General features: G+C 39.1%; 2 protein-coding genes across 2 annotated transcripts in view; one reads left to right on the top strand and one right to left on the bottom strand.

Annotated features, from left to right (window-relative positions):
- The window catches only part of TEK (TEK receptor tyrosine kinase), a 44,379-nt gene extending 40,413 nt beyond the window's left edge, over positions 1-3,966 (top strand). The window contains exon 23 of the mRNA XM_086770387.1: positions 99-3,966. Coding sequence (XP_086626513.1) covers positions 99-173 — 75 coding nt within the window. The 3' untranslated portion in view covers positions 174-3,966. The remainder of the gene's footprint in view (positions 1-98) is intronic.
- Positions 2,833-21,919, bottom strand: LOC147596395 (uncharacterized). Its single transcript, XM_086771375.1, has 15 exons — positions 21,763-21,919; positions 17,648-18,716; positions 16,088-16,278; positions 14,618-14,760; positions 12,930-13,064; positions 11,431-11,527; positions 11,112-11,174; positions 10,473-10,619; positions 9,922-10,035; positions 9,250-9,323; positions 8,861-8,971; positions 8,441-8,556; positions 7,440-7,578; positions 6,033-6,153; positions 2,833-2,924 (listed from the first exon to the last, which is right to left on the bottom strand). Exons 1-15 carry the CDS (start codon positions 21,917-21,919, stop codon positions 2,833-2,835), a joined length of 2,769 nt encoding a protein of 922 aa, XP_086627501.1.
- Between the last annotated feature and the right edge of the window lie 4,493 nt (positions 21,920-26,412).

Consider the following 26,412-nt stretch of genomic DNA (forward strand, 5'->3'; position numbering starts at 1 on the left):
AATCCATAGAAAAGAATTAGGCCATGAATAATTTCAGTATAGTTTCGGATTCTTGATGTAACGCACCTTGCATCACACTCTGTTTATTTCCTTCCCAGACCTATGTGAATACTACCCTATATGAGAAGTTTACTTACGCAGGCATTGATTGCTCCGCTGAAGAAGCTGCTTAAGACAGGAGATATCTTCATTTGGCGATGATGTACTAAAGAAAATCAAAACTCAGTCTTCTGGAGCCCAAAATGTGATGTGCTGTGTAGAACTGTGTATAGCTCTCACTGTACATAATACAGCAATACTGTTTTACTACAGATATGTATGTGTATATCACACAGTAACCTCCACAGGCTGTAGAAGTGTATATACTGTTCAGAGTAGGAATAGACTGAAGTAATGAAATCTGCTGTTTCATATGCAGAGTTTTGTTTTTTCCTAGTCATGTAGATATAGTAGTTACATATTGTAATGCAATAGGTATTGCAGTCTTAGATATTTTTGATACTTTTGAAAAGCCACTGATGGCTAAATGGGGATCTTTTATAGCAGTATTTTGTAGACATTTCATTGTAATTCAAACAAAAATACTAAGCTCAATGTGACAACGGGAGTTGCAAGCAGACATCAATGCAGTATGGTCACCAAGGATAATTAATTATTAAGTAATACTCCCATTTGAATGTGAGCTAGTAGAAACAACCTGTTCAAAAATTTCTCTTGACACTTGTGAGATATAAGGTATGCTATTGCATTGTCTAGTTTAACAGTCAATATTTGCCTATATGCAAAATATGCACATATTTTGAAGTGTTTAATGCTATTGGAGGTATTATCATACAGCAACTATTATGAAGCACAGGATTGAGAAACATACTACATATTGTAAAACACATTTTTACAATTAGCCTTGATATACATGAGGCTTATTCAATTTGTATTTCACTTAATTTCACTGCATAATTATAAATTACTACCTATAATATACAGGCAGGGCTTGCTTACTTTTGCTTATTTTATCCCTTATGCAGTTTGTAGTGTGGCATGGCCTCTTAAAAACACCATACTGAAATGCTTCAAAACAATATTTGGTCTGCCAGAAAGATCATGTAGTCCTTAGGTTAGACAAATAGAGGCAGCATTGGCCTGACTTATGGCAGTAGACGGCATATAAAGGTTTCCAGCTTGACCATTAGCAGGTTTTATGTTCTGCCTTCCACAGCACAATACATCAGATCCCATGTCCTCTTCTTCCCAAGGAGCTTCGATTTGTTTCTTTGCTATTAAGAGCATGATACTACCACTGACAACAGTTTTTCATTTTTTTCAAAAACTCCACGTCCTAACATTCTTTTCTTGGGTTTACTCAAAGCCAAATAATAAGGGCAATCTTCACTAAAAAAAAAAAAAAACCCAAACAAAAACAAACAAACATAAAAAAAAAAACAACCACAAACCACATTTTCAAAGCTGGGAGGATCTATGAGCAAGTCTGTCACCTTTGCAAAAAACATGCCAAAGCCCCTTCTTTAACCTGTAGTAGGGCTTATATACAGGACTGCTCTATGAATATAGAAAGAAGTATTACCTATTCTTCAGTAAAGGAAAATTAGAAGGGGTTGGGTTTGGGTTTTTTTTTGACATTCTGAGTAGCAGATACAGGACAATGAATATAGAATATGCAATGCTATTTCTAATCACAGCTATCATCTGTCAGTATTTCACAGAAAATGAGTTTAATGTGTAAGAAGCAGCTACAGTGATTTTTAAACTCCAATACATATTTAGTCATGCAGTGTAATCATTCTTCAGGGCACATCTGAGAACAGTGAGATCTTTACACTACTGATCTTCTCTCACCCAGTTCTCAGCCAAGATCATTTTTCCTCACCACTCTCAGCTTACTTTGACGAATGAGTGCAAAGCATAACTTTAGCTCAGATCTAGTGTCGTACAAAAAATGTGGTCCATTCTTATATTTGCATTTCATTCTGTCTTCCTCACACAAAAGTAAGTGGGAACAGACTTGAAAAGTCCTCATCTCTGAAGGCAGCAGATGCTGAATTCTACCTTAGGCAGAAGACAGGTAATTATATGTTGGAGTATAATCCAATTTTAGTTGAGGCAGTGAATGTATTTACTTCTTGAAATACTCTACTTTTTTTTTTTTGTAACCCTTGTAAGTCAAAGCTTATTGCTTTTACAGTTGAAAAGCTTCCTACAGGCTCAACTTATTAAAAGAGAGCAGCTGATTCTGCTCCAGAACAGGCTACATTTCTACCATTATGCCTTTTTGTGTCAATTAGTACATTAAAAACAACAATGTTTGTTTTCTCTCTCCTTGAAGGTAGAGAGAGGCAGGAAGGGAAAGGGAAAAAGAAAACAATAATCAAACTTTAATCACACTGCAGAAACCTAAGTTTTATTTCACAGAGGCTGAAAAATGTGAAATCAAAAGTTATATCTAGAACTCTAACCAACAGTGCTTTCACTTACTGCAAATTATAGTTTTCAGCTACACAGACTAGTAAGGGTGATTACAGAAATAATATTCTTTTAACAGAACAGAAAAAACACATGGGCTTGCTGTTTCACACAAGAACTTACTCTGCACATCTTACTTGTATGTATTTTGTGCATTTGTGTTTCCTCCTTCCTGCACATTTTAAGCCTCAGAACTAGATACTGTCAAGTCTTCCCATTAGATTTTCCCATTGTCCCCTTTTTTACATTAGAAAAGTAATTAGTATTGAATCATTACAGAGCAGTGTGCGACGCTGAGGTTGATTTCTTGCTCCCCTCTCACCCCCCCATCTTGTTGCTCCAAAGCCATAATAATCACCGTTTTCTGCTTTTATTGTCCTCCTTGACCTTCCAAAGCATTAGTTCCATACAAGCAATTGCATCTTCCCTGGAATTATGACCACCAACTGGAGAAGAAGAAAAAAAAAAAAAAAAAAAAAAAGTAAGTTAGAAGTGTTACATTATGTATTTCTTTATAAAAGAATGGTAGCTTTGTTTATTAAGCTGAACAATTGTTGAGAATATTAAGATAATACTTGGTATTCAGGCAGTTTTTGGTGCAACTTCTTACGACCAGGCATTTAAGGTAATAACCATATGCTTCTAGCAGTCCAGTATTGTCTGGCAATATTCAGTTTCCTACTGCATCCTTCAGCTTCAATATCCAATGGAGCCTGGATGCGTAAATTAGAGTATCCAACATAAATGTCTTTGGAAAACCAGTATCTCCAAGGCACGTAGTTTCAAATAAGAAGTTGAAAGAATAACAGATAACAAGTTAATTTTGCAACTAGATGGTAATTTATATCTTGCTTAACTAAGGAGAATCTACTTGTCCTGATTTACTGAAATGCTCCACAAAATCTGACCAGAATGGAGTTAGAGGATTTAAATTATATAAGATTATATGCTTTCATTACATGTTTAGTCAAAGCTTAAAAACTCAACAACTTACAAGATTACACATTTTATACAATTCCCTTAACTATAAAAAGTACAGTACAAAGGTTCTAATTCATTCTGGTTGGAAAATAGTGGTAGTCATCCAAAAAAAAAAAATTAATACAAGCCTCTCATTAGTTGACACTTAATGTGTGGCATCAGAATACCCTTCCTAACACTAAGTCAATACAAGAAAACACTGTCAGGATAATCGTAGTCAACTACTGAAAGTTCTGAGCACTCCCTACTGAAAACCAAAGCTGCGTGTTGGGGCTCTCCAACAAGGATAGGTAGAGAATAACCTTACTATATTCAGCCATCATCTTCATCAAGAAAAATATGAGAGTGTTAGATTGTCTCATTATCTACTTTGAATGTGTGTACCTTATTAAATCCTGTAACAGCTGACCAGGGGAAATCTAAATCCTGTGTGGTTTAAGTTCTGTTAAATAAAGATACCATTTTGAGTATAGAAGTTTTAATAAAGGTACAAATATCAGATAAACAGATCTGGGACAGAGGCGGATTATTCCAAAACCAAAAAAGTTTGGAAGAAAAATCTGACAGCATACAGTTCAGCATTTTCGTTTGAAGATGGCAAAATTACCTTCCCCTTCTATGTTTCTGAGCTAGTGACTAAAAAAGAAAAAGGTACTCCTTCTTTCCACTACAGCACCGCATTACTGCACAGGTTACACATCTACTGATTACATAACTGCTTTGGTCAGGGAAGAATACCACAATATAGTAAGCTGATACTAGCAAGAGAAATAATTTCCTTAGATTTTCCATTCCCCAGAGAAGCAGAGGACTTAAGTGCTGTCACAACAAAAGATGACTCAATCGTAAAGCTTTCTCTTGCAAAACTTAAATGCCAGTGATTTGAGATCACTTTTCATATGTAGCAGCCTATACTCAGCAATAAAGATCTTCAGACATTTACAGATATGTAGTTGCAATTCAGATATCTACTGGCTTAAAGCAGTGCAGTACCTCCTTGAATGCGGAAGTGGTTATACTGCCCTCTCAGTGAACACCATTTCCACACCCACGGTAGTTATCTGCAACAGCACTCGTATTACATGAATGCTTTCACCAGCATATCTTAGAAGAACTATCCCTGCAATATCTATTTAGACTGGACATATAAAAAGCTGTGGAAGCTAATGGAGGAGAGTCATAGCTTTTATCTGTGGCAGAGAAGTTTATACCACTTGGTAACCTCTACTATTCACAGAACCAGAAGACAGCTGGTTCTAGTTTTCTCCTCTCCTAGAGTTACCTCAAGGAATAAAACAGAAAAATTGCCAATAATCAAGTAAAAATTATTTTGTCATTCGGATAAGAAAACAGAGGTGATCCTGTGAGCTTCCCCTCCATCCTTACTAACTTTTATCACAGAAAATACCAATTCTCATTTGCTTTCCAACCCATGAAGTACTGCTCTGCCTTGCCATTCCACCCTTAAGCTGCTGCTGTTTTTACCTGCTCAAGGGAGTATAATGTGTATGAGACATTTTTTTCAAGTGGAGTTATAGTCTTCTATCCGTTAGGTATTCTTCAATATTTCAGTCAAATCAGGTATGCGATATACTGTAAGTCAAGCTACCTTAGCAGTTGCAGCTCTTCTATCTTGGACACAAAAAATCCTTGAGTGGAGACCCTTTAAAATGGACTCCTGGTCAAACTCTAGTTTGAGACGGTCAAAAAAAGGCAAATAATCAACTAAATTCAGAGACCTACTGCCTTCTGACAGCAAAGCGTGTTTCATTCTACTAATCTCTAGGTTTTAAAAAAACCAAACCAAACAACCCACAAAACCAGATGTGAAGTTTACTACCGTTCTCTTGTACTAGCACAGAACTAATACAAACTAGCACAAAGCAGCATCACAAACCAATATAAACATAGGGAGTGGAAGTTATGCATCGGGTCATCAAGTTTTGCTCAGTGCAACCAGTTGTGTACTCTCTGGGCAATGAAGATATGTTAGCAGAATAGAATATTATTTGTTGTCCACCAGGCTTCACTGATAAAAACCAAATACAAATCTGTCAGTTTATCAGAACAAATTAAATTGCGTATGTAAGACCAGACGAAAACCAATTATTTAGAATGGCACGGTCAATGCAAAATATGTGTGTTAGATGCAATGTTTCATAGTATCATATGCACATCGTAAACCAGATGTACTCATGTGTCTTTGACAGCCAGTCAAGAAACTTAACATAATTTTACTACTGAAAATCTCAGCTGAAGAGCTCCTCTATCAGCTTGGATAAGCTTGAAACAGATGTTAGCCTCATCCTGCTACCTTCAGAATTTTAAGAAGGCCCTTTTACAAGGAAAAGGACCACTTTTGTATGGTGAACACTTTGACAAGCCAACAGCACTGGGCAGGGGGAAATGAGTCGTGGTGCTTAGTTGCTGTCTGGCCTTAAATCACACCACCAACCATCTTACCCTTCGGGTATATCCTCTGCTTTTACTATAATATTGAACCAAAGGTATCCAAGACAAAATTTTAAATAACTGCAAGTGTATTACTACCTTTTCAGAACCTATGCTCTTACCATCATCTTGACGAATTCTCCTGAGGTAGTCAGCCATCAGACTTCTAAGTGGTCTTTTGTGAGGCAAACCTAGCAGATGAGGAAACACTACTGATGTATCCACTACTGTGTCATGAATTAGCTGGAAAAAAGCAGAGGCCACGTAATGATTACACATCCAGTTACAGTCTTGCACCTCATTATTTATTAATTAAATCCCATCTAGCATCTAAATAATTTCCTTTCTCAACAATACGCCTAAACTAATCCTTGAGCTCCACATACTACATTGTCTGTCCTGTGTTCCTCTACTCATTACAGAATGGGAAACTGTGGGGCAAGAACCATGGTAAGATTATGCTTTGCAGTGATTTCTGTACACTGCATTGACATTTATTCATTTGTTGTATATATACAGTGAACACAGTTAATTCTGGTTTTAGACAGCCAATACCATACTGCAAAGTCTTAATTGCTTTGATCTTTAGATGTCACAAGCAGGGAAGCCTATAAAGGCCAAACTCTAATTCCTTCATTAGTAATAATCACAGAATGGTTGAGATCAGAAGGGACCTCTGGAGGTCATCTTGTCTAAACCCTTTGCTGAAGCAGGACCATCTAAAGTCAGTTCCCCAGAAACATGTCCAGATGGCTTTTGAGCACCTCTAAGGTAGAAGAATGCATAACCCTTCCGACAACCTGTGCCAGTGCTTTGTCACCCTCACAGTGAAAAAGTGTTTCCTGACATTCAGCGAGAGCCTCCTTGTTTCAGTCTGTGCCCACTGCCTCTTTCCCTGGCACTGGGCACCACTGGAAAGACCCTGGCTCAGTCTTGTTCACACGTTCCCTTGTATTGATGTATTGATATACATTTATAAGATTGCCCCAAGCCTCCCTGAGCAGATGGTTATATTTCTTACAGAATATCACTGCCTTTGATATTTAATAGCACAATCTATGATTTTCTGGTACTTAAGGTAATTACCTGACAGGCAGCATAATCGTTTACAGAGATTCTAACAGCAATACCTTAACATTACTTGAATTGTCACTGCCTTGTATGCATTTGTTGGCATGAGTTCAGCAAGATCAGAAAACATGTAATTCTAGGTTTCTGTAAATTCAGAAGTAAAGACAATCTTATTCAGTGGTGATATATGGTTGCACAGCTAGAAGAGCAAAACACCAAAGTAGGAAGTCCAGATGTCAGAATCTTTACCATACTGTGTTCGTATATACATCTTTTCCTTCTCTGAAGGCAGTATTATATTTAATACAGCTATTATTCAACAGTCAAGTATGTTTGATTTTTTTTTTGTACCCGTTGATCTGTCAAAAAGCAACATGCTTTTCCTTTTCGAAATTAATTAGAACACAGTAAAGACAAGTAGTCACCTCTTCAAATAGGCTTCAAACAGGTTATTTTACCTTGAGAGGAAATAAGACATCTTCTAAGCTGTGTCCAATTAAAATTGTATCTGCACTGAACAAGTTCAGCAGTATTGCCTGTACATCCCGAAGAGATGTTGTGGTATTCTTCAGATCATTCTCTGTTGCTCCAGAGAGTCTAAAGACAGATTTAGAAGAGCTTCATTAACAAAGACACTAAGAAACATCTGGAACTAGGTTTACAGTTGTCATTCCTCCAGCATCTGAAGTTAACACTAGTCAGTTTTGTAATCACACAATGTTGAAGTCAGCATAAGGCTTTTTTTTCATTCTCTTCCTTTTCATCTAGGTACTGTCAGATAAACTAAGCTAGGTGATATTAACTTAGCTTTACCACTACAAGCAGCTGAGTCTGTTTTTTAAGCATGGACCAAAGACTGGGCTCTGAGCAAATAAATATTGCTGTTGAAGAAGTAGGAACACATTACGTTGGTCCTTCAACTTTTTTTTTTTGCTGTGAGACTCAAAACTCGAGCTTCTTCTCACAGCAGAGGTAGGACTTCAAAGAACTAACAGGAATCAAAAACACGTGTTACAAGACAAAACCCAAACAGGGCAATCAAATACAAGTGATCTGCACTAAATATAGCCAAATCTTGTTAAGCTGTATAATCTGATCACCTCAATGCATGGCTTATGACTACACTGCCTTTCTGTGAGACAACATGTATAGAGGAAACTTGCGTTTGTTTCTATACCCTTAAGGAATTTAGCAAGTTCTGGGAGTTAAACTCTTTTTTTTTTTTTTTCTGAAGGAAGTGGAGAAAAAGTCTTCAAATGTGGAAAAAAATAAATTGAACTAGGCAAAGAGAAAAAGCCCTCTTAATTGAGCCTGCAAAAACAAAAGCTTCATTCCTGGTTGAAGGTCTTTGATTTATGTTACCGGAAACAGACATTTAAGAGAAGCATGTTTCTTCTTATATAGTTATCTGTCAATTTATTAGTCTATAGTACTTCAGGATTAGACTTAATCAGCATACCTTATATCGTAGTCTACAACTTCACCGTCTGGTTTAACAAACGTATCATAGACAACCTGTAGCTTTGCATTGACCACTGTCACCCTAGTTGATTCCAAGCCGTGGGTTGTGTAACACTGAAGAAAAAAATGTTAAATTTAACAAGAATTTACACAGCAATGACGTTTCCTTACATTTTGCAAGGTGGTCAAAAAGCAGAACTGGCTACCAATTCAACAGATCCAAACAATTTTGCTCACATTCAACACCAAAGGTTTAGTCATATAGAGTGACTATTTAGACTGAAGCTAGTCATGTAGAGTCACTAGTCAGAGTTCTGCAGGTCTGAGACATGAGTGCCAAACTACTACAGCTAGGAAATTGTTTCATAAACAACAAGATAGTTTTCTATTTCTATTAATTTTTTTAGGTTGCTCATACCGTCTCACAGTCCAGAGCATATACACCATAGTTTCCATCTAAAGGTGGTGATTTCATTAACGTCTTCATGAAGCCTTCCAATTTCTTCCTTCTCCCATCATGAACATGAAGCTGCAAAGTTTCCATTAGTATTTAAGAGCAAGTTTGGTAGATACATCTTATCCAAATTGATGGACAATTTATTTCTCTAAAAGAATCAGGAGCACATATAGGTACATAACACTTCTTGTCAATATTTGCATATAATTAACTAAACACTGCTAAGTAAACCTAAAAGGCTTATACCAAACCATTCACAGAAAGCTATGACCCAGCTTTATGTCAAAAGGACCTAGAAAGCAAAACTGAGATACTGCATTATATAAACCTTCTGACCACATTATTCCTACCTTTGCAATCTGACATCCAGGAGACCCAACTGTTCTCTCACAACAGGTATACTGTTTTTCCATGCCACCAGGAACTGCCAAAAAGAAAAGGTGAAAGTTTTTGCAGCAACTAGCAATGGCAAAAACAAATCAGTACCCTCACTCCTCCTCTCAAATTTCTTTTCCATTTTCTCCAGAGACTGCACTACAGAAAGAAGTAAGTCCCATCTACACATCCCACCTATGCTAAGATGACAAACAATACCCTCCTGACACAAAGTTTTCATCAAAAACAAACAAACACTAATGAATGGGAGAGAGAAAGTTGTGGTATGTTCTACAGGGTTCTCCCTGAGGGAAATATTTGATGTAGCTTCTGAGTATTTAAGGTGTCTCTCAGAAAAGATAACAAGGTTCACTTAGAAGTTAGGGCAAGGCCACACAATGAACATTTTTCTACCTTCTTCCCACTCAGTTTTAATAAGATCAGCTTTCCTCAAGTTGGTATATTCAGAGAAAATGGCTTTACTAACTAGCCACTTTCGTAGAAGATAGCACAATGTATCTTAGCTAAACCTTGTCCAAAAAAAGTTTCATACTCTGATCTTGTTCAATTTTGACAAGATGTTATAACTTTTGAGATGTTATAACTTTTAACAGGTTCCACAAAGACTTAATGCCAAGGATACCTACCTTTTTGTTCCAATACCCTACCAGAATGATAGTGACATTCTTCTTTACGCCTATATTCTCCTGAAGAAGTAACAGCATATACTTCGCCACACCTACAGCACACTCTTTTGAAAGCTGAAAAAAAGGATAACAGAGTCTATTTTCTACCTGGCTTGTAATACAGTTAAAAAATGATGAATTGAAGTATTAAAAAACCTTACGTGAACAGTAATTGGGAGAGCAAAATATCAATACATAAGCAGCCTCCCAAGATTAGCCACTTGTAAAAAAACCCAAACAAACAAACAAACAAAAACCAAACAAGTTCCTCTATAGTACAATAAGAAATTCAAGTTTACTTGTAACTTTTTCAATTGCCATGTTGAAACAAAAATTTTAAAAAACCTATGAAGCTTCATGGTTTAGTTAAGAAAGCTTGTGAATTCAGTTGTAGTTCAGGCACTAAAAACAGAACACTGGTGTAATGTATAATTCTTACACTAATTTTTATTTTACTGTCCTGTGAACCACTGACTGAAATCGAGTTTTGTTGCAGTCTAGTAGGTGCTTACCATCATATCCAGCATTTTTTACAACCCCGGTAAGTATAGCACTACCATTTTTTTCAGGATTTGGTCGAGGGAAATTATTTTCATTCAATTGTTCCTCAGTCAGAAGATAATATTTTAAGAGTTCATATAGAGCACCACCTGTAAATGCTAAAAAAAAAAAAAAACAACCAAAAACCTATAAGTAAACAAACCTAAAGCTTAAGCAATATTAGAACAAACATCAAGTAGTACTTAAGTATCTTAGTACTTCCAACATAAAACAAAACTGAAATTACAAGATGTGCATTATAGTTTACATGCAAAAAAACTATATGCTTGTACCCGAGAGCAACTAGAAGTGATTAGAGGTGAAGCATTATTAAAAACAAAGACACTAAATAATAAGGATGTTAATTCACTAGCTATCCTAGAAAGGCTAGGCACGCAATACTAAAAAACATGCTCTTTTTAAAAGAAAAAAAGAAAAAAAGTTCAACACTTTTATACTAAGAATGAGCCTTCAGATAGGGAATTGTGTTGGAAACCTTTGCAGTGGCTAATAGATAAAGCTTGACTGAAAACAGAGCAACTTTTTCACGCTGAAACAAGCCCATTTATAGGCTAAAGTGAAGAACTGACATCTCCCTTCCCCTTTTTTACCTTTGTCTTCCTCTGACTTTATGGATCGAGCATAACTGGAAGATCTGCTTTTATCAAGTTGCCCTGAATGCAGGAAAATATTATTTTTAGTACTTCTTCTCAATTTCAGATTTCTTGTTAATAGCCTAAGCAAATATTTAGAAATCAAAACATCAATTTATTTCAGTGACAGATTTCTACAAAAGGACTTAAATATGCAGAAATATATTTAGTAAAGTTAAATTAAATAATCCTTTAAAAAGACATTTTTCTGCTGTTCTAATTTCTACACTTACAATCCATTAAAAAAAAAAACAAACTTAATTGAAAGCACAACTACCATTGTCTCTCAGCTTTTTGAGAGTCTTCACAGCAAAATTCAGGTACGTGTTTTTACTGCCACAACGATCATAAACAGATTGCTCTTCTGTCAGGGCCTATATTGAAAAAAAAGAAAAAGAAAAAAGATGGAGTGTTAGTAGAGTACTGTATGTTCTACAAAAAGCACTGCCATTTAGAATCTGAGATTCTCAACCTAGAGGCAGATATAAATGCAAGTAGTGTCCTAAATCTGCAGTGCAACAGGAGGCAAAAAGTGAGACACCTAGAAAGACAAATCAGTACTTATGAAGCAAAGATCCGTGGGGAAATCAGTGCTCCAACTCAGAAATTAAATCTAATCCTTGTGGGAATTTGAGCAGTCTTAGGATAGCCTTTCCTGTGGCTACCAAAAGATTTTTTCTGATTCTGCTTCAAAGGAGGCATTATTACACTTTTAGGTCAGGAAATGTTTCCTTAATTTGCTTTCTGTAAAGTCATAAGGACATAAGTGAAAGGAAGATCCAACACTTTTTAACTACAAAGCACCACACTCAAAATAAGGAGTATACTCATTGATCTTCTAAGGAAAGAAAAATGCTTCCTCCCTGGTTTTATTTTATTGTTTACACTACCTGCATAGTCAATGAAAGAGAAGCTCATTTCAGGGATAAACACCACCTTCTAAGAATCACTACACTGAGTACAATTCCAAGTACAGCTTCTAAGCAGCAGAAAAGAGAAAGGGGAGAACAGATGAAGCTGAGAAATAATACAGGAGGAAGTTAAAGCGAAGGTAAACATTACTTAGTGAGAATAAAAAGTAAGGCATACCGCAAAAGTAAGTGCATGCCGCATAATATACAGAGTAAGTGGCAGACTAGAGACATGTGATATTTTACAGGCTTTCACCCAGTGTATAATTAAATATACATGCAGTCTCTTATCAGAGGACCTCCATAAATTCTTTCAATTCCCAGCATGCAAGAAATTCAGATCATCTAAAGCTTAAGCTCAAGACGTTTGTGCCTGTCAGACTGTATCTGTTGGCTATAAGCTTGAGTAGCACTTGGTGTGGTGTAAAAAGTAAATACAAGATCAAAGGCTCAAAATGATTGAAAGATTTATAGCTTTTCTTCAGACATGTTTTCCTCCTGTCCTAAATAGTTCTCAAAGTTATTATCACATTCTAGGAAGCCTCCAGTATTCACAAAAAGATGTTTATTTTCATTTGCAAAAGAAAGCCTTTTCCTTTTTAACATTAAACTAACATGTATTTTTGGAAGCTAATTAGCAGTGCTAAAGATATAATGTACTCATTCTTATACTTGCCATGCTTTTTCAATCAGTTTCAGTTTTCTTCAAGTAAAAACATTTAACTTCTGCTTACTGAAAAGTATGAAATATTTCCCTTTAAAAAAAATTATCAAACAAAGAAACCCCATCAGCACATTATGCAAGGTAAGACCTACTGATTTAATTCAGAAGAGGAATTGTAAAGATCCATAAAACATTACAAACCTTGTAAATAGCTTCATTCACTGTGCTACAAGTTTTGAGGCATTCTGAAAAAAAACAATTGACATATCGCTGTCTTGTCTCAAATGGTACTTTGGATCCTGATTCTGGAATGCAAGGCCATTTCTGAGCAGAAACCTCGGAAAAAAAAGAACAAAAAGCCCCCATAATAATGTGGTCAATATGTAACAAATAGCCAAAAGAACTAAAATCAGCTCAGAGATTCTTTTCCCTGTCCTCAGAGAAAAAAAAAAAAAAAAAAAAAAAAAAAAAAAAAAAAAAAAAAAAAGAAAATTCAAGTATTACTGAATAGCTATGCAGAAAAATGGAGTTCATACGACAGGGAGCCAGAAACAACCATCAGGAATAGGTTTTGCCTGCTTGAACTAAACAACATAATCTTCTGCTCAAAGCTATGTGAGGTATTAAAATTATTTTTTTAATCTCTGTTTTTCTCAGAGAAAGTTCAGTCCTTCAGCAAATGCTAGCAGTTCTGTTATTATTTAAGTCATGCTGTCCATCTGGCCTTTTTTTCAGGTAGTACTTCACTAAGAGTGTAAACTAAGGAGTCATTGAACTAGACTGAAAAAAAAAAAGAGTTTATTTTTAGGAGGCTGTAGCCTTTGTTAGATGATGCAATCCAGAATTTTTGCTTATCACAATATGCTGATTTTAACATAAAGCACAGAAGTAAAATCATCACATTCAAAAACCTGGCAGTAATTTAGCTTAACAATGGTACTGTCACACCCAAAAAGGTACAAAGAGTTACCAAGAATGTATTGTATGAATCAAACAAGTAGTAATATGTCTATACCACATTTATTTGTTAAGGAAAATCCTTTAAGAGCAGCATTTAAATGTGAGTGCTAATACCAATAAGGTAATTTTTGCACAAAGGAAACAAAGGCAATGTGTATCACTGTCACAACCCAGTCTCACCACCATTGGGGCATGCAGTATTACATTTAAGAAGCAAGGTATATACTGGAGATATGAAGCAAGCAGTAATCTGTACTTAAGATCCTACAAAAATATCAATAATCAAACTGACTGAAGCCATAACATCTGATATTTTTAATTAGGAAGCAATACTCTGATCTTGTAATTTATCTGACCCCAGGAATCTTCAGCGATCTCTGCTTTAAGAAAGAAAAAATAATGCAAAGTTAGAGTAATTTTTTCTGAGAAGAGAACCTTAAAATACTCTGCCACTCAAAATTACAAAGCAAAGTTGGCACTAACAAGCCAAAATCTGCCTGCATTAACTTTCTAACAAGTTCCTTGAAAGTCCTTTAATTTATAGGGGTACCTGTCTTGAAACCAAATAAAGCCTTTCATCAGACATCATCTGCTACTATATCTGGCAGGAAGTTTAAAGGGAAAACAACCAAGACGCAAGTATGACTGAACTGAAAACAAACTAGTACTTAATTCTCCCACAAACAATTTATATATTTAATTACTTACATTTGTGTAGTATGGGCTAGTACAACCAAAGAAAATGAAAATACAATTTGCATAGCAACTTGATTAAAGCACAAAAGAAAAAAAGGAACTCTTTGAAAAACCTATACTGATATATCACATTACTGGGTCTACATTATAAAATACTTTTTGAAATTAATAGCAGTTTTTCACTTCTGCTCCCATTCATATATCCAAGTTTTGCAGCAGTAACTCTACAGTACCTTGCATGGCACAAGAGTAGTCCTTTCAAGTGAACTAATGTAAGGTCCACAGAGCATTGCTGTTGCAACATTTCCTTCCAGTAGTAAATGCAGTTGACCGCTGCTGGTTTCAATAGGCTGAACTTCAAGCAAATTTAAAGAGGCTGAAACACAGAGATAATACAGACTGAATCTAAACTCTAATGGTAAGCTTTATTATTTAAGTCACATTAATCTGGAACACATGTATTTCACAGCTCCTTTGTTAAAGCAGTGTAAAAGTAAACTGATGCATGGAAGCAAACCTGGAACATCAGGAAATGTATTAAGACTTCACTTCCACCAATAGATTTTAAACAAAGTGCTCTCCAGTATTTTTGAACTCACATATCAGTTTGAAAACTTTAGAAAAAAGCAGCTACACAATTCAAGTTAAAAGCTATTTTCAAGTTGTAATGACTATGATTTTTAAACATCTACTTACCTGCCTTCCCTGTCCCTTTGCACTCCCCCACAAAAAAGCATGATAGCAAGAAAAAAACCAACCAAACAAAACCCAAAAAACAGGTAAACCACCATTCTAATTGCATCTTCCAATGCAATCAGTAAGTGCCTTGAAGTATTGCTTTGCCGTTTTAAAGTCAGGAGAGCTACAGATTTCAGAAGTAAAAATTTGTCACGAGATTCTGGAGCCACGGTATTAGCATTTGACTTGCAGTCATCCTGCCTGCTGTACTTGCATCAGCATCTATTATGCAGCAGCACACATTTGTACACCATGAGATACTCTAATTCATTTTACTGTTATTCAGAAAGAATGTAAACAGTGGCAGAATGACTCAATTTTATGTGAAGATGTTTTATAGCATATGTGATAAAAGATACGTGAAAGAAACTATGAAGCAGTACTTTATTAATTTAATTGCTAAATAGGTTACTTTGTAAGCATGTATTTAAAGTGACAGTAGAAGAACTGGAGGAGAAACACTGTTTAACCAGTATAAAATGCTGAAAATAACTTCTGCTCCAGGATTTTTCACATATGAAGGAGAATTTAAAGGGAGAAGAACATGCAATTTTCAAATCACAAGATTTAACAAATTGTTCCAGAAGGTCAGAAAGACTAGAAACTAAAGTTCCAGACTAGAAACCTAACAGTTAATATCAGTACTAAAAGAAAACTCACTAGATTTTTTTTTTTATTCATTTACTCATGTATCAAAAGATTTTCAACAAAACAAGTGGTTTTTAGGATTTTGGTCAACACTGTATATGTTCAAAGAAATTAGCACAAAGTATTTGCCCCCTTTCCACTACAGCTACCAGGACTTCACATATAACCTTGTAGGTGTCTATCTGCACAAGCTAAGTACTCACTATCATTCAATTCACAGCTAAGACTGATCACAACAAAACGAACACATTCAAGTAATGTCTAAATAAAGCAAAATGAAGTTTAGTTTGTCAAACCTATGGATCAAGCTGTCATACCCATTGGTCCGACGCTTTGAAATTGAGTAGCTGATGACCCAGACATAGTTTTCTTCTGTTCAGAAGTTGTAGCAATAAAAGCTTGTCCCCTTTTAACAGCAGCTGCAACCTCCATTGCCTCCCAGTGCGTCTGCTGAACTTCTGTATCACGACCCTGCTGCCAAGGAGATACTTTGAAAGGCACCACTTCATTTTTGTTATGTACCCAATAGGCATACACAGAAAACCATAGTTAACATTCAATCAGTCCCAAATCCCAGCAAGACAGTGTTAAAGTTAACACACTGCTTCTTAAAACTGAATTTTGCTATCAGAAGGAAAACACTAAGCTGAAAGAGGTCAGGGGGTGGTGAAAGGGGCTCAGAGAATTATGCCTGCTATTAACATTGCCACCTAAAGTGCTATAATTTTTTTTTTTTTCCAATGCAGGTGGTAGAACACTGGCACAGGTTGCCCAGAGAGGCGGTGGATGCCCCATCCCTGGAAACGTTCAAGGCCAGGTTGGACAGGACTCTGAGCAACCTGATCTGGTTGGAGATGTCCCTGCTCCTTGCAGGGGGGTTCAACTTGATGACCTTTGAAGGTCCCTTCCAACCCAAACCATTCTATGATTCTACAAGCAGAGAAAGCAATGGCCACTTCAAGTTTCCAAGTGCTGTATCTGTAATCTCATGGTACAAGCCTCCACTCCAGAATGACTTTTCAGTAGTCATTAGCCTCAGCTGCCCTGGGCAGCAGCTTACTTCACCTGCATCAGGAACCAACTCCAAGTACTACAAATTTGCTACAACTTTTAACAGAAAAGCTGACAGGACATTTGTCGTAATTAATTTCAAAATATTTTTACAATTAGATTACAATCTGATGTTCAACATGAGTCTACAGATATTAAGTGAAGCTATGCTAACCTCCAGTTTATTGCAAAATTATAACTCACATCAAGTTTTGCCGCGTGTGCAATTCTTCTCTTTTGACCAGGAACATTTACTTTGGTTTCTAATAAATTGAGATCTACATTTCCTCCATGGGCCTATTAAAAACAAGAACAGCCTATTCAGACCAACTGTTATGAAACTCTAGACTTCAGTAATATCCTCATGACCCGTTCACTCCAATGTTTCAGGATATTCAGTCAAAAAACTCACTAGAAGACTTACAATTTCATCAGTATTAGACAGTTTACATTCAGAAGAGTTGAGCCACAGTGCTGTGAAGCCGAGGCAGTTGTACTCAAAGTTCCTACATTTGTTTATACGAACAACAGGAGACTGCTGAATACACAACTGCCTCTAAAGCTTTGATTATTACAGTAAAAGTAAGAATGGCTACCCCAAGTCAGGGAGCCATTCAGAGCAGTTTTCTACTTCAGGAAATATACAGATCACTCATTGTCAAACTAGACTAGAGAGTCATAAGTGTTCCTTACAACTTTGTCAACTAGTGTTGAAGGCTCAAGTGTCTAACCTTTACTAACACACATTTTGGAAAGAGCATTTGAACTCGAGTATACTTCCCATCCTCATATCCTCAGATAAAAAAACCCAAGCACTGAAAGGGAAACGAAATACCTGCTTATCATGGTCCTTCTTTTGTGCTTCTCTTTCAAACTCCTCAAAAATTCTCCGACATTCCTCTAAAGGATCATCTGATTCAGAGAGCTCTGTGTCCTCCCCACTGAGTTCTGCCTCCTCAGCGGACTCAGTGGATGAACTCAGTGGAGTTATTTCACTTTCTTTCTTGTTCAAATAATAAGTTGGATATGGGTATGTATCTTCTGGGTTATCATTACCTCCTTTTTCTGCCATGCGTTGTCTTTCCTGTGTATTTACTACTATTTCCTTATAAGATCTTTCAGCTGCGGTTTCACCTTTTGTTGAGTGACCAGTACACAAGCCAGACTGTGTAACTCTTCTGCTGTTCACATAGTCTTCATTAGCTGTATGCTCCTGAAGATATGCTTCAACCAACATATTGGTTTTTGCATTCCCTTGCTTCAGAATTGTCTTCTGCATGTCTGCCTCAAAAGAAGAAGCTGAAGACACACATTTCTCCTCAGTATAAGCAAGGGCATCTCTTTCTTCCAAAACCTTCAATATATCAGTATTTACATCAGGCAAAAAAATGTCATTTACTTTTGAAGAAACATTGCTTCGTTTTTCATATTTATTTAAGTTTTTGTCATTCTTCCGCAAAGTGATAATTGTATCTGATTTTTCTTCTGCACACTCAAAAATGTCTGCTATAGCACTATCATGTAAACTTTCTGGACTTATTACAGCAGTCGTTTCTTTGCCCCAGTTCCTACTTATTCTTGGCTTTTTATTAACAGCTTTTGGTGACACATCAATGACAAGATCACATTCATCATCAGAGTCTTCAAGTTTTATTTCAAGTTTCACTACGGAAGAGTCTCTTGACCTCTTTGTGAACACACATCCACTCCTAAATGGAGACGTCTTTGAATTCCTGTCCTTATTTTCACATGAAAACACTTCTGTTGGCTTACACTGCTGCTTAGCATTTTCATTCTCATTTGTTATAGAGGAGATAGACAGACCTGCAAAACAATTCGGTAGAAAATGATCTTCAAGGACAGTTACTGGACAACTATAATCAGCAATGTATTTTTCTAATTAAAACCAGCCATTATTCATATAGCAGGAACTGAAGCCACATGACATGTGTGTGTGATAAAAAATGCACTACAACAGTTTCCTTAGGAGAAAGTATCTTACTTTAACATCATTTAAGGGTTAAAGTGTTTATAATCATTTAATTGGGAAGACTGCACTGTGAGAGTTCCTTCTGTTCTCTGATGTCATTCTTCACTAAATACATTGCTATTCTAATCCTTTTCAGTTTTTCTAAGTCATCTGCCTCTCTTTGAGGAAAGACAGCTGTGAGCTTAAATTAAGTCACCCTAAGATGCAATCTAGAAATTTCAGCTGAGGAAAAATAAATAATCTATTTTATTAATTATGCACAAGACTGCAAGTCTCATTGTCCAAAATACCTAGTAACATTTCAAGCCAGGCACATTTATAACTGCACACAAACTTTAAGCATCTTTGAAAGTTGAATTTTCCAACTGCACATTTAAGCAACTATCCTTTTAGCTTACCAAAACTCGCCTTTCTCAAGGCATTATCTCCATCCTCACATGGATATTCTGGTAAATCACAAAATATAGTGGTTATTACCCTCCCAGAATTTTATTAACTGTATAGAGATCCTGTCATCCAAGAGATCCACTAGCATCAATCACCTATTTTAACAACAGTGCTATTTACTTTGTCATTTAAAAACACATGTAACCATTTGATTTCAACAGTAATTATGAAACATTTCAGGGAACTACTAGAAAGTCACATTTCGTTAGTGAATGGGATACTTTCTAGGTTACTCAAACAGAAGTAATTTTGGCATTAACACAGTAACAACACACTAAAACAGGGTGGTACCACAAAGCCTCACCACCCTGTTGTTGTGGGTTAACCCTGTCTAGCAGCTGAGACCCATCCAGCCACTCTCTCACTTCCCCAGTGGGATGGGGCAAAGAACCAGAAGGGTAAAAGCAAGAAAACTCATAGGTTGAGATAAATACTGTTTACTAGGTAAAGGAAATCTGTGCATATAAGCAAAGCAAAATAAGGAATTCACATGCTACTTCCCATCGGCAGGCAGATGTTTAGCCACTTCCAGGAAAGCAGGGCTTTATCGTGCCTAACTATCACTTCAAATGCCTCTCCTTCCTCCTTCTTTCTTTGTGCCAAGCACAACACCATATGGTTTGGAGTATCCCTTTGGTTAGCCTTGGTCAGTTGTCCTGGCTGTGCCTCATCCCAACTTCTTGCCCACCTCGAGCCTACCCTCTAGCAGGGCAGTGTGAGAAACAGAGAGAAGCCCTTGAGGCTGTGCAAAAACTTTTCAGCAATAACTAAAACATCTGTGTATTATCAACACTGTTTTGGTCAGCAACCGAACATAGCACCATAGAGGTACAAAGAAAACTTCCTCCATCCCAGCCAAAACCAGTACACCTCCCTACCTCAAAGAAATACTCGAGTCACTATGAGCTGGTAACTGTTCTTATCAGAAATACAATCTGAGAAAGGTAATGTTTCCCCACCTTTTATATAGGTGAGATACTTCTTAGACTATGTAGTAATCCGTATTATAGGATTATTCTTTGACTAACCAGAGCCTGAATGAACCTCCAGGGTTCAAGCTTCAAGCTTGCCAGAAACTGCAGAAGCCATTTAATGATGGATTTTGATTACTTGAAAGGGAACACCTATGGACTCAGCCTTGGATAAGTCACACCATTGCTGCACAGCTAGCTATCTGCTAAATCAGCACGTTGAAGTCAGGAAGGGGGGGTAACTCCACACTGTTTTTTCTTTTTCCCTGACTGCCACAGATCTTAGCAACCATCAAGTTATCCTAGTACTTTTTCCAGGCTGCAGTTCCTTATGCTCAAGCACGGAAAACTTGAGAAAGAAGTAAAATGTTATCATTTACAGGCAACTGTGAAAACCAAGGTACTTATTGTGGAAATAAAACCTCCTGTTAAAGAGACTACATACAGAGTGAGAACCTGCATAATGAATGAAGTTTTAGCACTCCTGAGCTGTGAAGGCAGAAAATCAGTAGAATCTGCTTAAAAAACACAGACATGGCAGAGTAAGAGACACTTTGATAGTTTCCTGGATTACGTACTTACCAAGCAACTCTTAAAACTATCAATGTAATCCATAGCAAACAATGCAAAGGAGACCAATCCAAGCTCAAGGCAATCAGGAAGCAGCTACTTGTTTTTAACTATAAGCCTTTCAAGTCCACTTTGGAAGCAGGTTGCTTCTTACATTAAACACAGGCTGTCAGTATTGATAAGTTTTGTGGTTCTCATTTTAAAGTCATTTTAGTACTCTGCCTCTTGCATCCATTTGGCTTTATTGCCAGCAGTTTGAACACAACACTATTTCTGCTAATGAGATCTAGCTTACAGTTGCTTGAGAACACTCGGTCTTAAGAGGAACACGAGAAACATCAAAAAAGCTAGTCACTAATTTTATTCCTCACCTTTCGTTAGAAAGGAAGAAGAAAGTAGAGCAAAACAGGAAAGGCATACTAAAGTTTCAGTAGAAAATGTCAGTTATTCACTGGTGTACAAGTGGACTCTTTGGAGAACGCTAATCCTGAAATGAAAGCAAGTGCCTTACAAAGGTTAAAAGCAATTCATGTCACAACTTCTGCTCCTCAATAAAAGACCTAAAGGTCACCCACCACAAAGGAGAGGTGAGATCCTCCAACCAAGACAGCGAGGAGCCACCAGCTTTTACTGTACCACCGCACAGCGGTTTAAGCCATCCTCCCAAGCCCCGCTGCCCGAAGCCTAAGCCCGGGCACAAACGCCAGCGGATACCGCAGTCCTGCTGCTGTCACTGCTGCTCGCCCTCAGCTCTCAGCTGCGGCCCTGCAGCCCCGCACAGAACCGCCACAGAGGGGCCGCGCCCCAGCCCCCCGAACACCCGCCGGCAGCGCTGCAACCCCCCTCCCAGCTCCCCAGAACCGGCTCTCTCAGCACGGCAGCCCCCCCCGCTCACAACCCCTGGGGAGGCTGCGGCGGGACAGGCCGGGCCGGGCCGGGCCGCCCCCGCTCCCGCCGTCCTCACCCGGGGCACGGCCAGCGGCGGCCGAGGGCTGCTCCCCGCGCTGCGACGCCTCGAGCTGGTGCCGCCAGCGAGGCTGGCGGGGGCCGCTGCCCGCGGAGCCGCCGATGGGGCAGAAGGAGGCGCTGAAGCAGCTGGCGGGGTGCACGATGGGGCGCATCCCGCTCCGCACCGCTCCGCACCGCTCCGCACCGCTCCGCACCGCTCCGCACCGGCTGCCGGCTCGGGCGGGAGGGGAAAGCGCGTGAAGGCGCGAAGGATGCGCCTCGCGACGCCGCCGCCGGCCACCGCCTTCGGTGCTTCGCCTGCGGCGCGCGGCCCCGGCCAGCCAATGGGAACGGAGAGCTGGGCCGGGGGGGGCGGAGCCACGGCCCGCCTGTGAGGGTGGGAAGGGAACGGCGACAGGGAAGGGGAGCGGCAGGGGGGATGTTGTCCCAAATCTGGGTTATTTTAGTGGGTGTGCAGTACACCAATCTTACACCCGGAGCAGCGGTATTTATTTATTTCATTTCTGCGCAGAGATGATGCTAGGGGGTAAATCCGAAAAGCTAGCCCACCTGGTTACAATTGCATTACACGTTTACACCGGAATACAGAATATTATGCACTGTTATACAGTGCTGCCTTTTGGTCACACCTCCTTAACTAGAACTGGTTAGCTCTTATGTTAGTTTAAAGGTACAATACTTCTTAAATGCACTACACATGCTCGGTGAGTAGGGGTCTTTATCTGAGGAAGGGGCGATTTTAGCATGGAGGTGTGGGTTTCCTGTTATAATGAGAGTTCACTTGAAAACACTAATTAGTGGAATTTTGTTGACCATTCACAACCTTTATCCATGTTCTGCACCTGCAAGGACATACATCCCCTTCATTTCACAAATGTTTTCATGCTCCAGATCCCTCCTTATCCGTTTGGGCTTCTCCAGCAGGTCTGCTCTCCTTGAGCCTATCTTGGTATTTCTTTTTTTTTTTCCAGTAGATTTACAGCATCATCCTGCTCTTTCTGGGCCCTATCTGTCATGTTACTCTTTGCTTATCTTGGTTCTCCCTTTCCCATGCAGATCCTTGCTGACTTCCTCCTCCTTTGACAATCATCCAGCTTTCCACACCTTCTGGGGCTGGATGTTTCTTTTTGCTATCAGTCTCTCAGCTTCTCTTCAAGGGTACAGTCGTTAGCAGAGTATACACTGTTTACACAAAGTACCTTGGCTTGCTCAAGGCAGAGTCCATCTCACAAAACAGTTGTTGTCCTTACCTGATGGAAAATTTCATAAAAATCAATTCATGTGAATTTCATAAAAGTTTCAGTCATGGATATCAGAGGGAAAAGGGAAGGGAAAGGAAAAGAGAAGGGAAAAGAGAAGGGAAAAGAGAAGGGAAGGGAAAAGTGGCGGGAAAGGAAAAGGAAAGGGAAAAGGCGAGGGAGAAGGGGAGGAAAGGGAAAGGAAAAGGGAAGGGCTGTTTGGTTCTCCAGGCGAGGTGCCCCAGCTGTAGGTGTGTATTTGTCCTGTGTCTAGGCTGCTGTCCCGACAGCCATTCTGCCCTGGCTGAAGCAGAACTGCCCACCGACCTACTGAGAGGCTTCCTGGGCGCTATGGGCAGTAATGACCAGATCCCCCTCATCCAGAACAAGCAGCGTGGCCTGCAGCTCACTGCTGAGAACAAATGTCAGGGTGAGTTCACTTCATGGGTCCATCTGTCCCAGTGCTCTATCTCCAGCAGAGACCAGGAGCCAGGTGGCTGGGGAGCTGTGAAGACAGAGCAGGAGCATGGGAGTCATCCCTAGGGAACCCTCCAGGCCTCTGCAGAGGAGGTTTGGTAAGTTCTGAGCTCAAGCTACAGCTGAGCAGCGTGAAAAGGCTCATCTAGCCTGCTCACCACCCATGGCAAGGACAACATCTGTTACGTACTTTGAACCTAGCTCCTACGGGTTTCATTTGATGCTCCTTGCCTTCCTTACCAGAATGAGTAGTCAATTGCTACCTGTTTTATCCCTGGCACCCAACATTTATAACAGACTCCCCCCTCCCTCCAACATGGATCTTTTCCAACCCACTTTTTGGTTGCGATTCTGGAAGCAGTTCCATTCTTCCATTGATCCTTGTCAACCTACCTTGAAACTTTTCTGGATTTGTCCCTTGCTTTTAAGGGGGGGGCGGATACACCTTCAAAGGTGAGGCACTGTGAGGACATCATCATGACAGATGGTTGAGGTTAGGATAATAAGGTTATTCTTTATTCTTACAAAGGCTGCAGAGGGCCCTAGGGGTGCAGAAGGACTGAGCAGCTCCTTTCCCATGTGACTCCTCACTGTTAAACCCTGCTGTGTGTTGCTCAGGGAAGGAGGTCAATTTGACACTGTTGTTTGTAATAGCTCCTATTTAAAAAAAAAAAAAAAAAAGCAGCTGTCTCCTTTGAAGAGTCTTGTTGCAACACACACCCCGCGACTCAATCTCGAAGCATAAGATTCAACTCAACTTTCAGTTCTCCCCTATTATTTTTACTTGACTCTAAGCTAAAACAGTTTCAGACTCATGTTTCTGATTACAAGGTTTTTTTTTTTCTAAACTCTGTAAAGATGTGATAGCTTCAAAATACAATGCTCTTTGTTTAGATAATGCAGAATATGGACTTCTAGTAATATTTGGCATGGTTCATTTTAAATGAAGAACCTAGGAAATGTATCCTATTCTTGATCTGCAACAGTTTGTGAAACTACCTGTCTGACTGCCACTGTGCCAGAGTCTTTTAAAGAGATTTTAAGTCCTGGGAATCATTCTAGCCTACGTGAAACGGAAAAAGGGCGAAAAAATAAGATTCAAAGCACAAACGGCTAAGGTCTTACATAGGTAAGTGACATAGCTCCCTCTGCTGACTGCAGAAAGAAAAGCCAGGTTTTTAAAAGGTGAATGAAAAAATACTTGCTAGAGGAGAGAGGGCTGCAGAACAAAAATATGAAGAAAAACGGAAGGCTGAGAACAGTGTAACTATATCAGGAGAATAGAAGCCCATAGTTTGTAAATACTTATTTAATCAACATTGATAAGCTGACTTATTGTTGCTATGTTAATCACATAAGTGTGGTGTGCCACACAGCGATCCAGTCTGTAGCTTTCAGCTGTTCAGTAAAATGGATTTTGGCTGAGTAAAACGGGCTGTGATCTTACAGCCATGGCCCCTCCTACAGACTTTCAGTTTTGCTTTTAACAGTCACTACTTTTTCAAACTTACATTTGGACATGAGCACTTGAACCCTTTTTGGTGTAAAACATGACATGTCTTTTCTAACATCAGAGACAATCTCTCCAGAGACAAAGAAAGGTTCAACCTCTGTCTGAGGCAGACTGTATTCAAGTGATAAATCCCTCATGACATGTGAGAGGAATAACAGAGAGGAGACATGCACGTGGCAGTTCCCTATGCAGTCATGGCAGGTAGCGCACAGACCTGTCCACAAGGAATTAAAGTTAAACTGAATGGGAGCCCCATGATCAAGCGCAGCGTGATGGAACTAAAAATTAGGGTTCATGTTCAAAGCAGCCTAGAAGTGCTTGATTGACCAGTTAACGAACTGAGATATAAAGCAACCTTAAGATGTACCAGGAAATTTGTGCTGCAAAACAAGAGCAAATGTGATTTTGAGCTGACAGGTTGAGCTAGAAGAACTGGACGCATGGTAAAATGGAGGCTATGGAAAAAACTAAACATTTAAATGAACATTTTGGAAGATATTGGAGGGAGGGGCCTGAAGTGAAGAAGTATCAAGGAACTCTGGGTGATCATCCACAACCTTGTACCCCAGGGTACAATAATGATGTATCACCAAACTGGAGGCATACTCCTTATTCTCCTTGTATTGCTGCTGTGGGGAGCATGAAACCTGAATGGAAGAAAAAGAAGGTGATAGTGAACATAGAGGAGGAGGGGGAAAAAAACAGAAGAAGAAGAAGAAAAAAAAAACACTTGTCACTGTTTAAACCAAAGCCACTAGCTTCAAACTGTTCTTCCTCTTTATACCACTGCAAGTTGCCTTGGAACCAGTGTGACGCTCTTTCAACACTTCAGTCCAATGACTGCAGCTAACAGAGGCAGCCCAGACGCCCAGCACAACCATTTGTGCGGAAGGACGCAGGAACCATGCTGAGAGCTGTGCATATGTGCTTCACGATGGTGGTGACGCACGGCTGGTTACAGTCCTGAGCACCCGCTGGAGCAGTTGCTCCTGATCTTGACCTAGGTGGGACTCCTTTAGGAGGATGCAGGTCTCCAGGCGTGGGGCTGAACGCCGTGCAGAGGGCTGGTGCCTCACTGAGGCCGGGGTGGGGGTGACAGTGCCTTTGTTTACAGGGCGATGTGTGCCATTGGAAGATCTCTACTGCAAAGTAAAGGAGCAACAAGAGAAGGTCAACAAGATGCACAGTCTCAGATCTACCAAGAAAGAACTTAACAGGGTCATGTCCAAACAAAAGCCTGAACATCCAGTTGTCCCAAAGGAGGGGCAGGCAGAGTCTATGCTTATCAAGCTGGGTAATGGAGACTCCCTTGATGGTGAAGGCTGGGAGCTGGTGACTTCCTGCAGCAGGAGGGCCACTTCTGCTCCACCCGTACATCTTCATCTACAAAACAGGTTCTGTGTCCTAACAACAGTGG

This window comes from Chlamydotis macqueenii, chromosome Z (assembly GCF_036417535.1).
Source record: "Chlamydotis macqueenii isolate bChlMac1 chromosome Z, bChlMac1.mat, whole genome shotgun sequence".
NCBI classification, from domain to species: Eukaryota; Metazoa; Chordata; class Aves; order Otidiformes; family Otididae; genus Chlamydotis; species Chlamydotis macqueenii.

What these genes read in the sequence shown, in the direction of transcription:
- LOC147596395 (XM_086771375.1), bottom strand. Translation starts at nt 21,919, where the DNA reads ATGCGCCCCATCGTGCACCCCGCCAGCTGCTTCAGCGCCTCCTTCTGC. An exon ending in AAAGTCAGAGGAAGACAAAG is followed by an intron (nt 10,620 to 11,111) that starts GTAAAAAAGGGG and finishes TTTTTTTTTTAG; the next exon opens with CATTTACAGGTGGTGCTCTA. An exon ending in GAGAATTCGTCAAGATGATG is followed by an intron (nt 2,925 to 6,032) that starts GTAAGAGCATAG and finishes CTTCTTCTCCAG; the next exon opens with TTGGTGGTCATAATTCCAGG.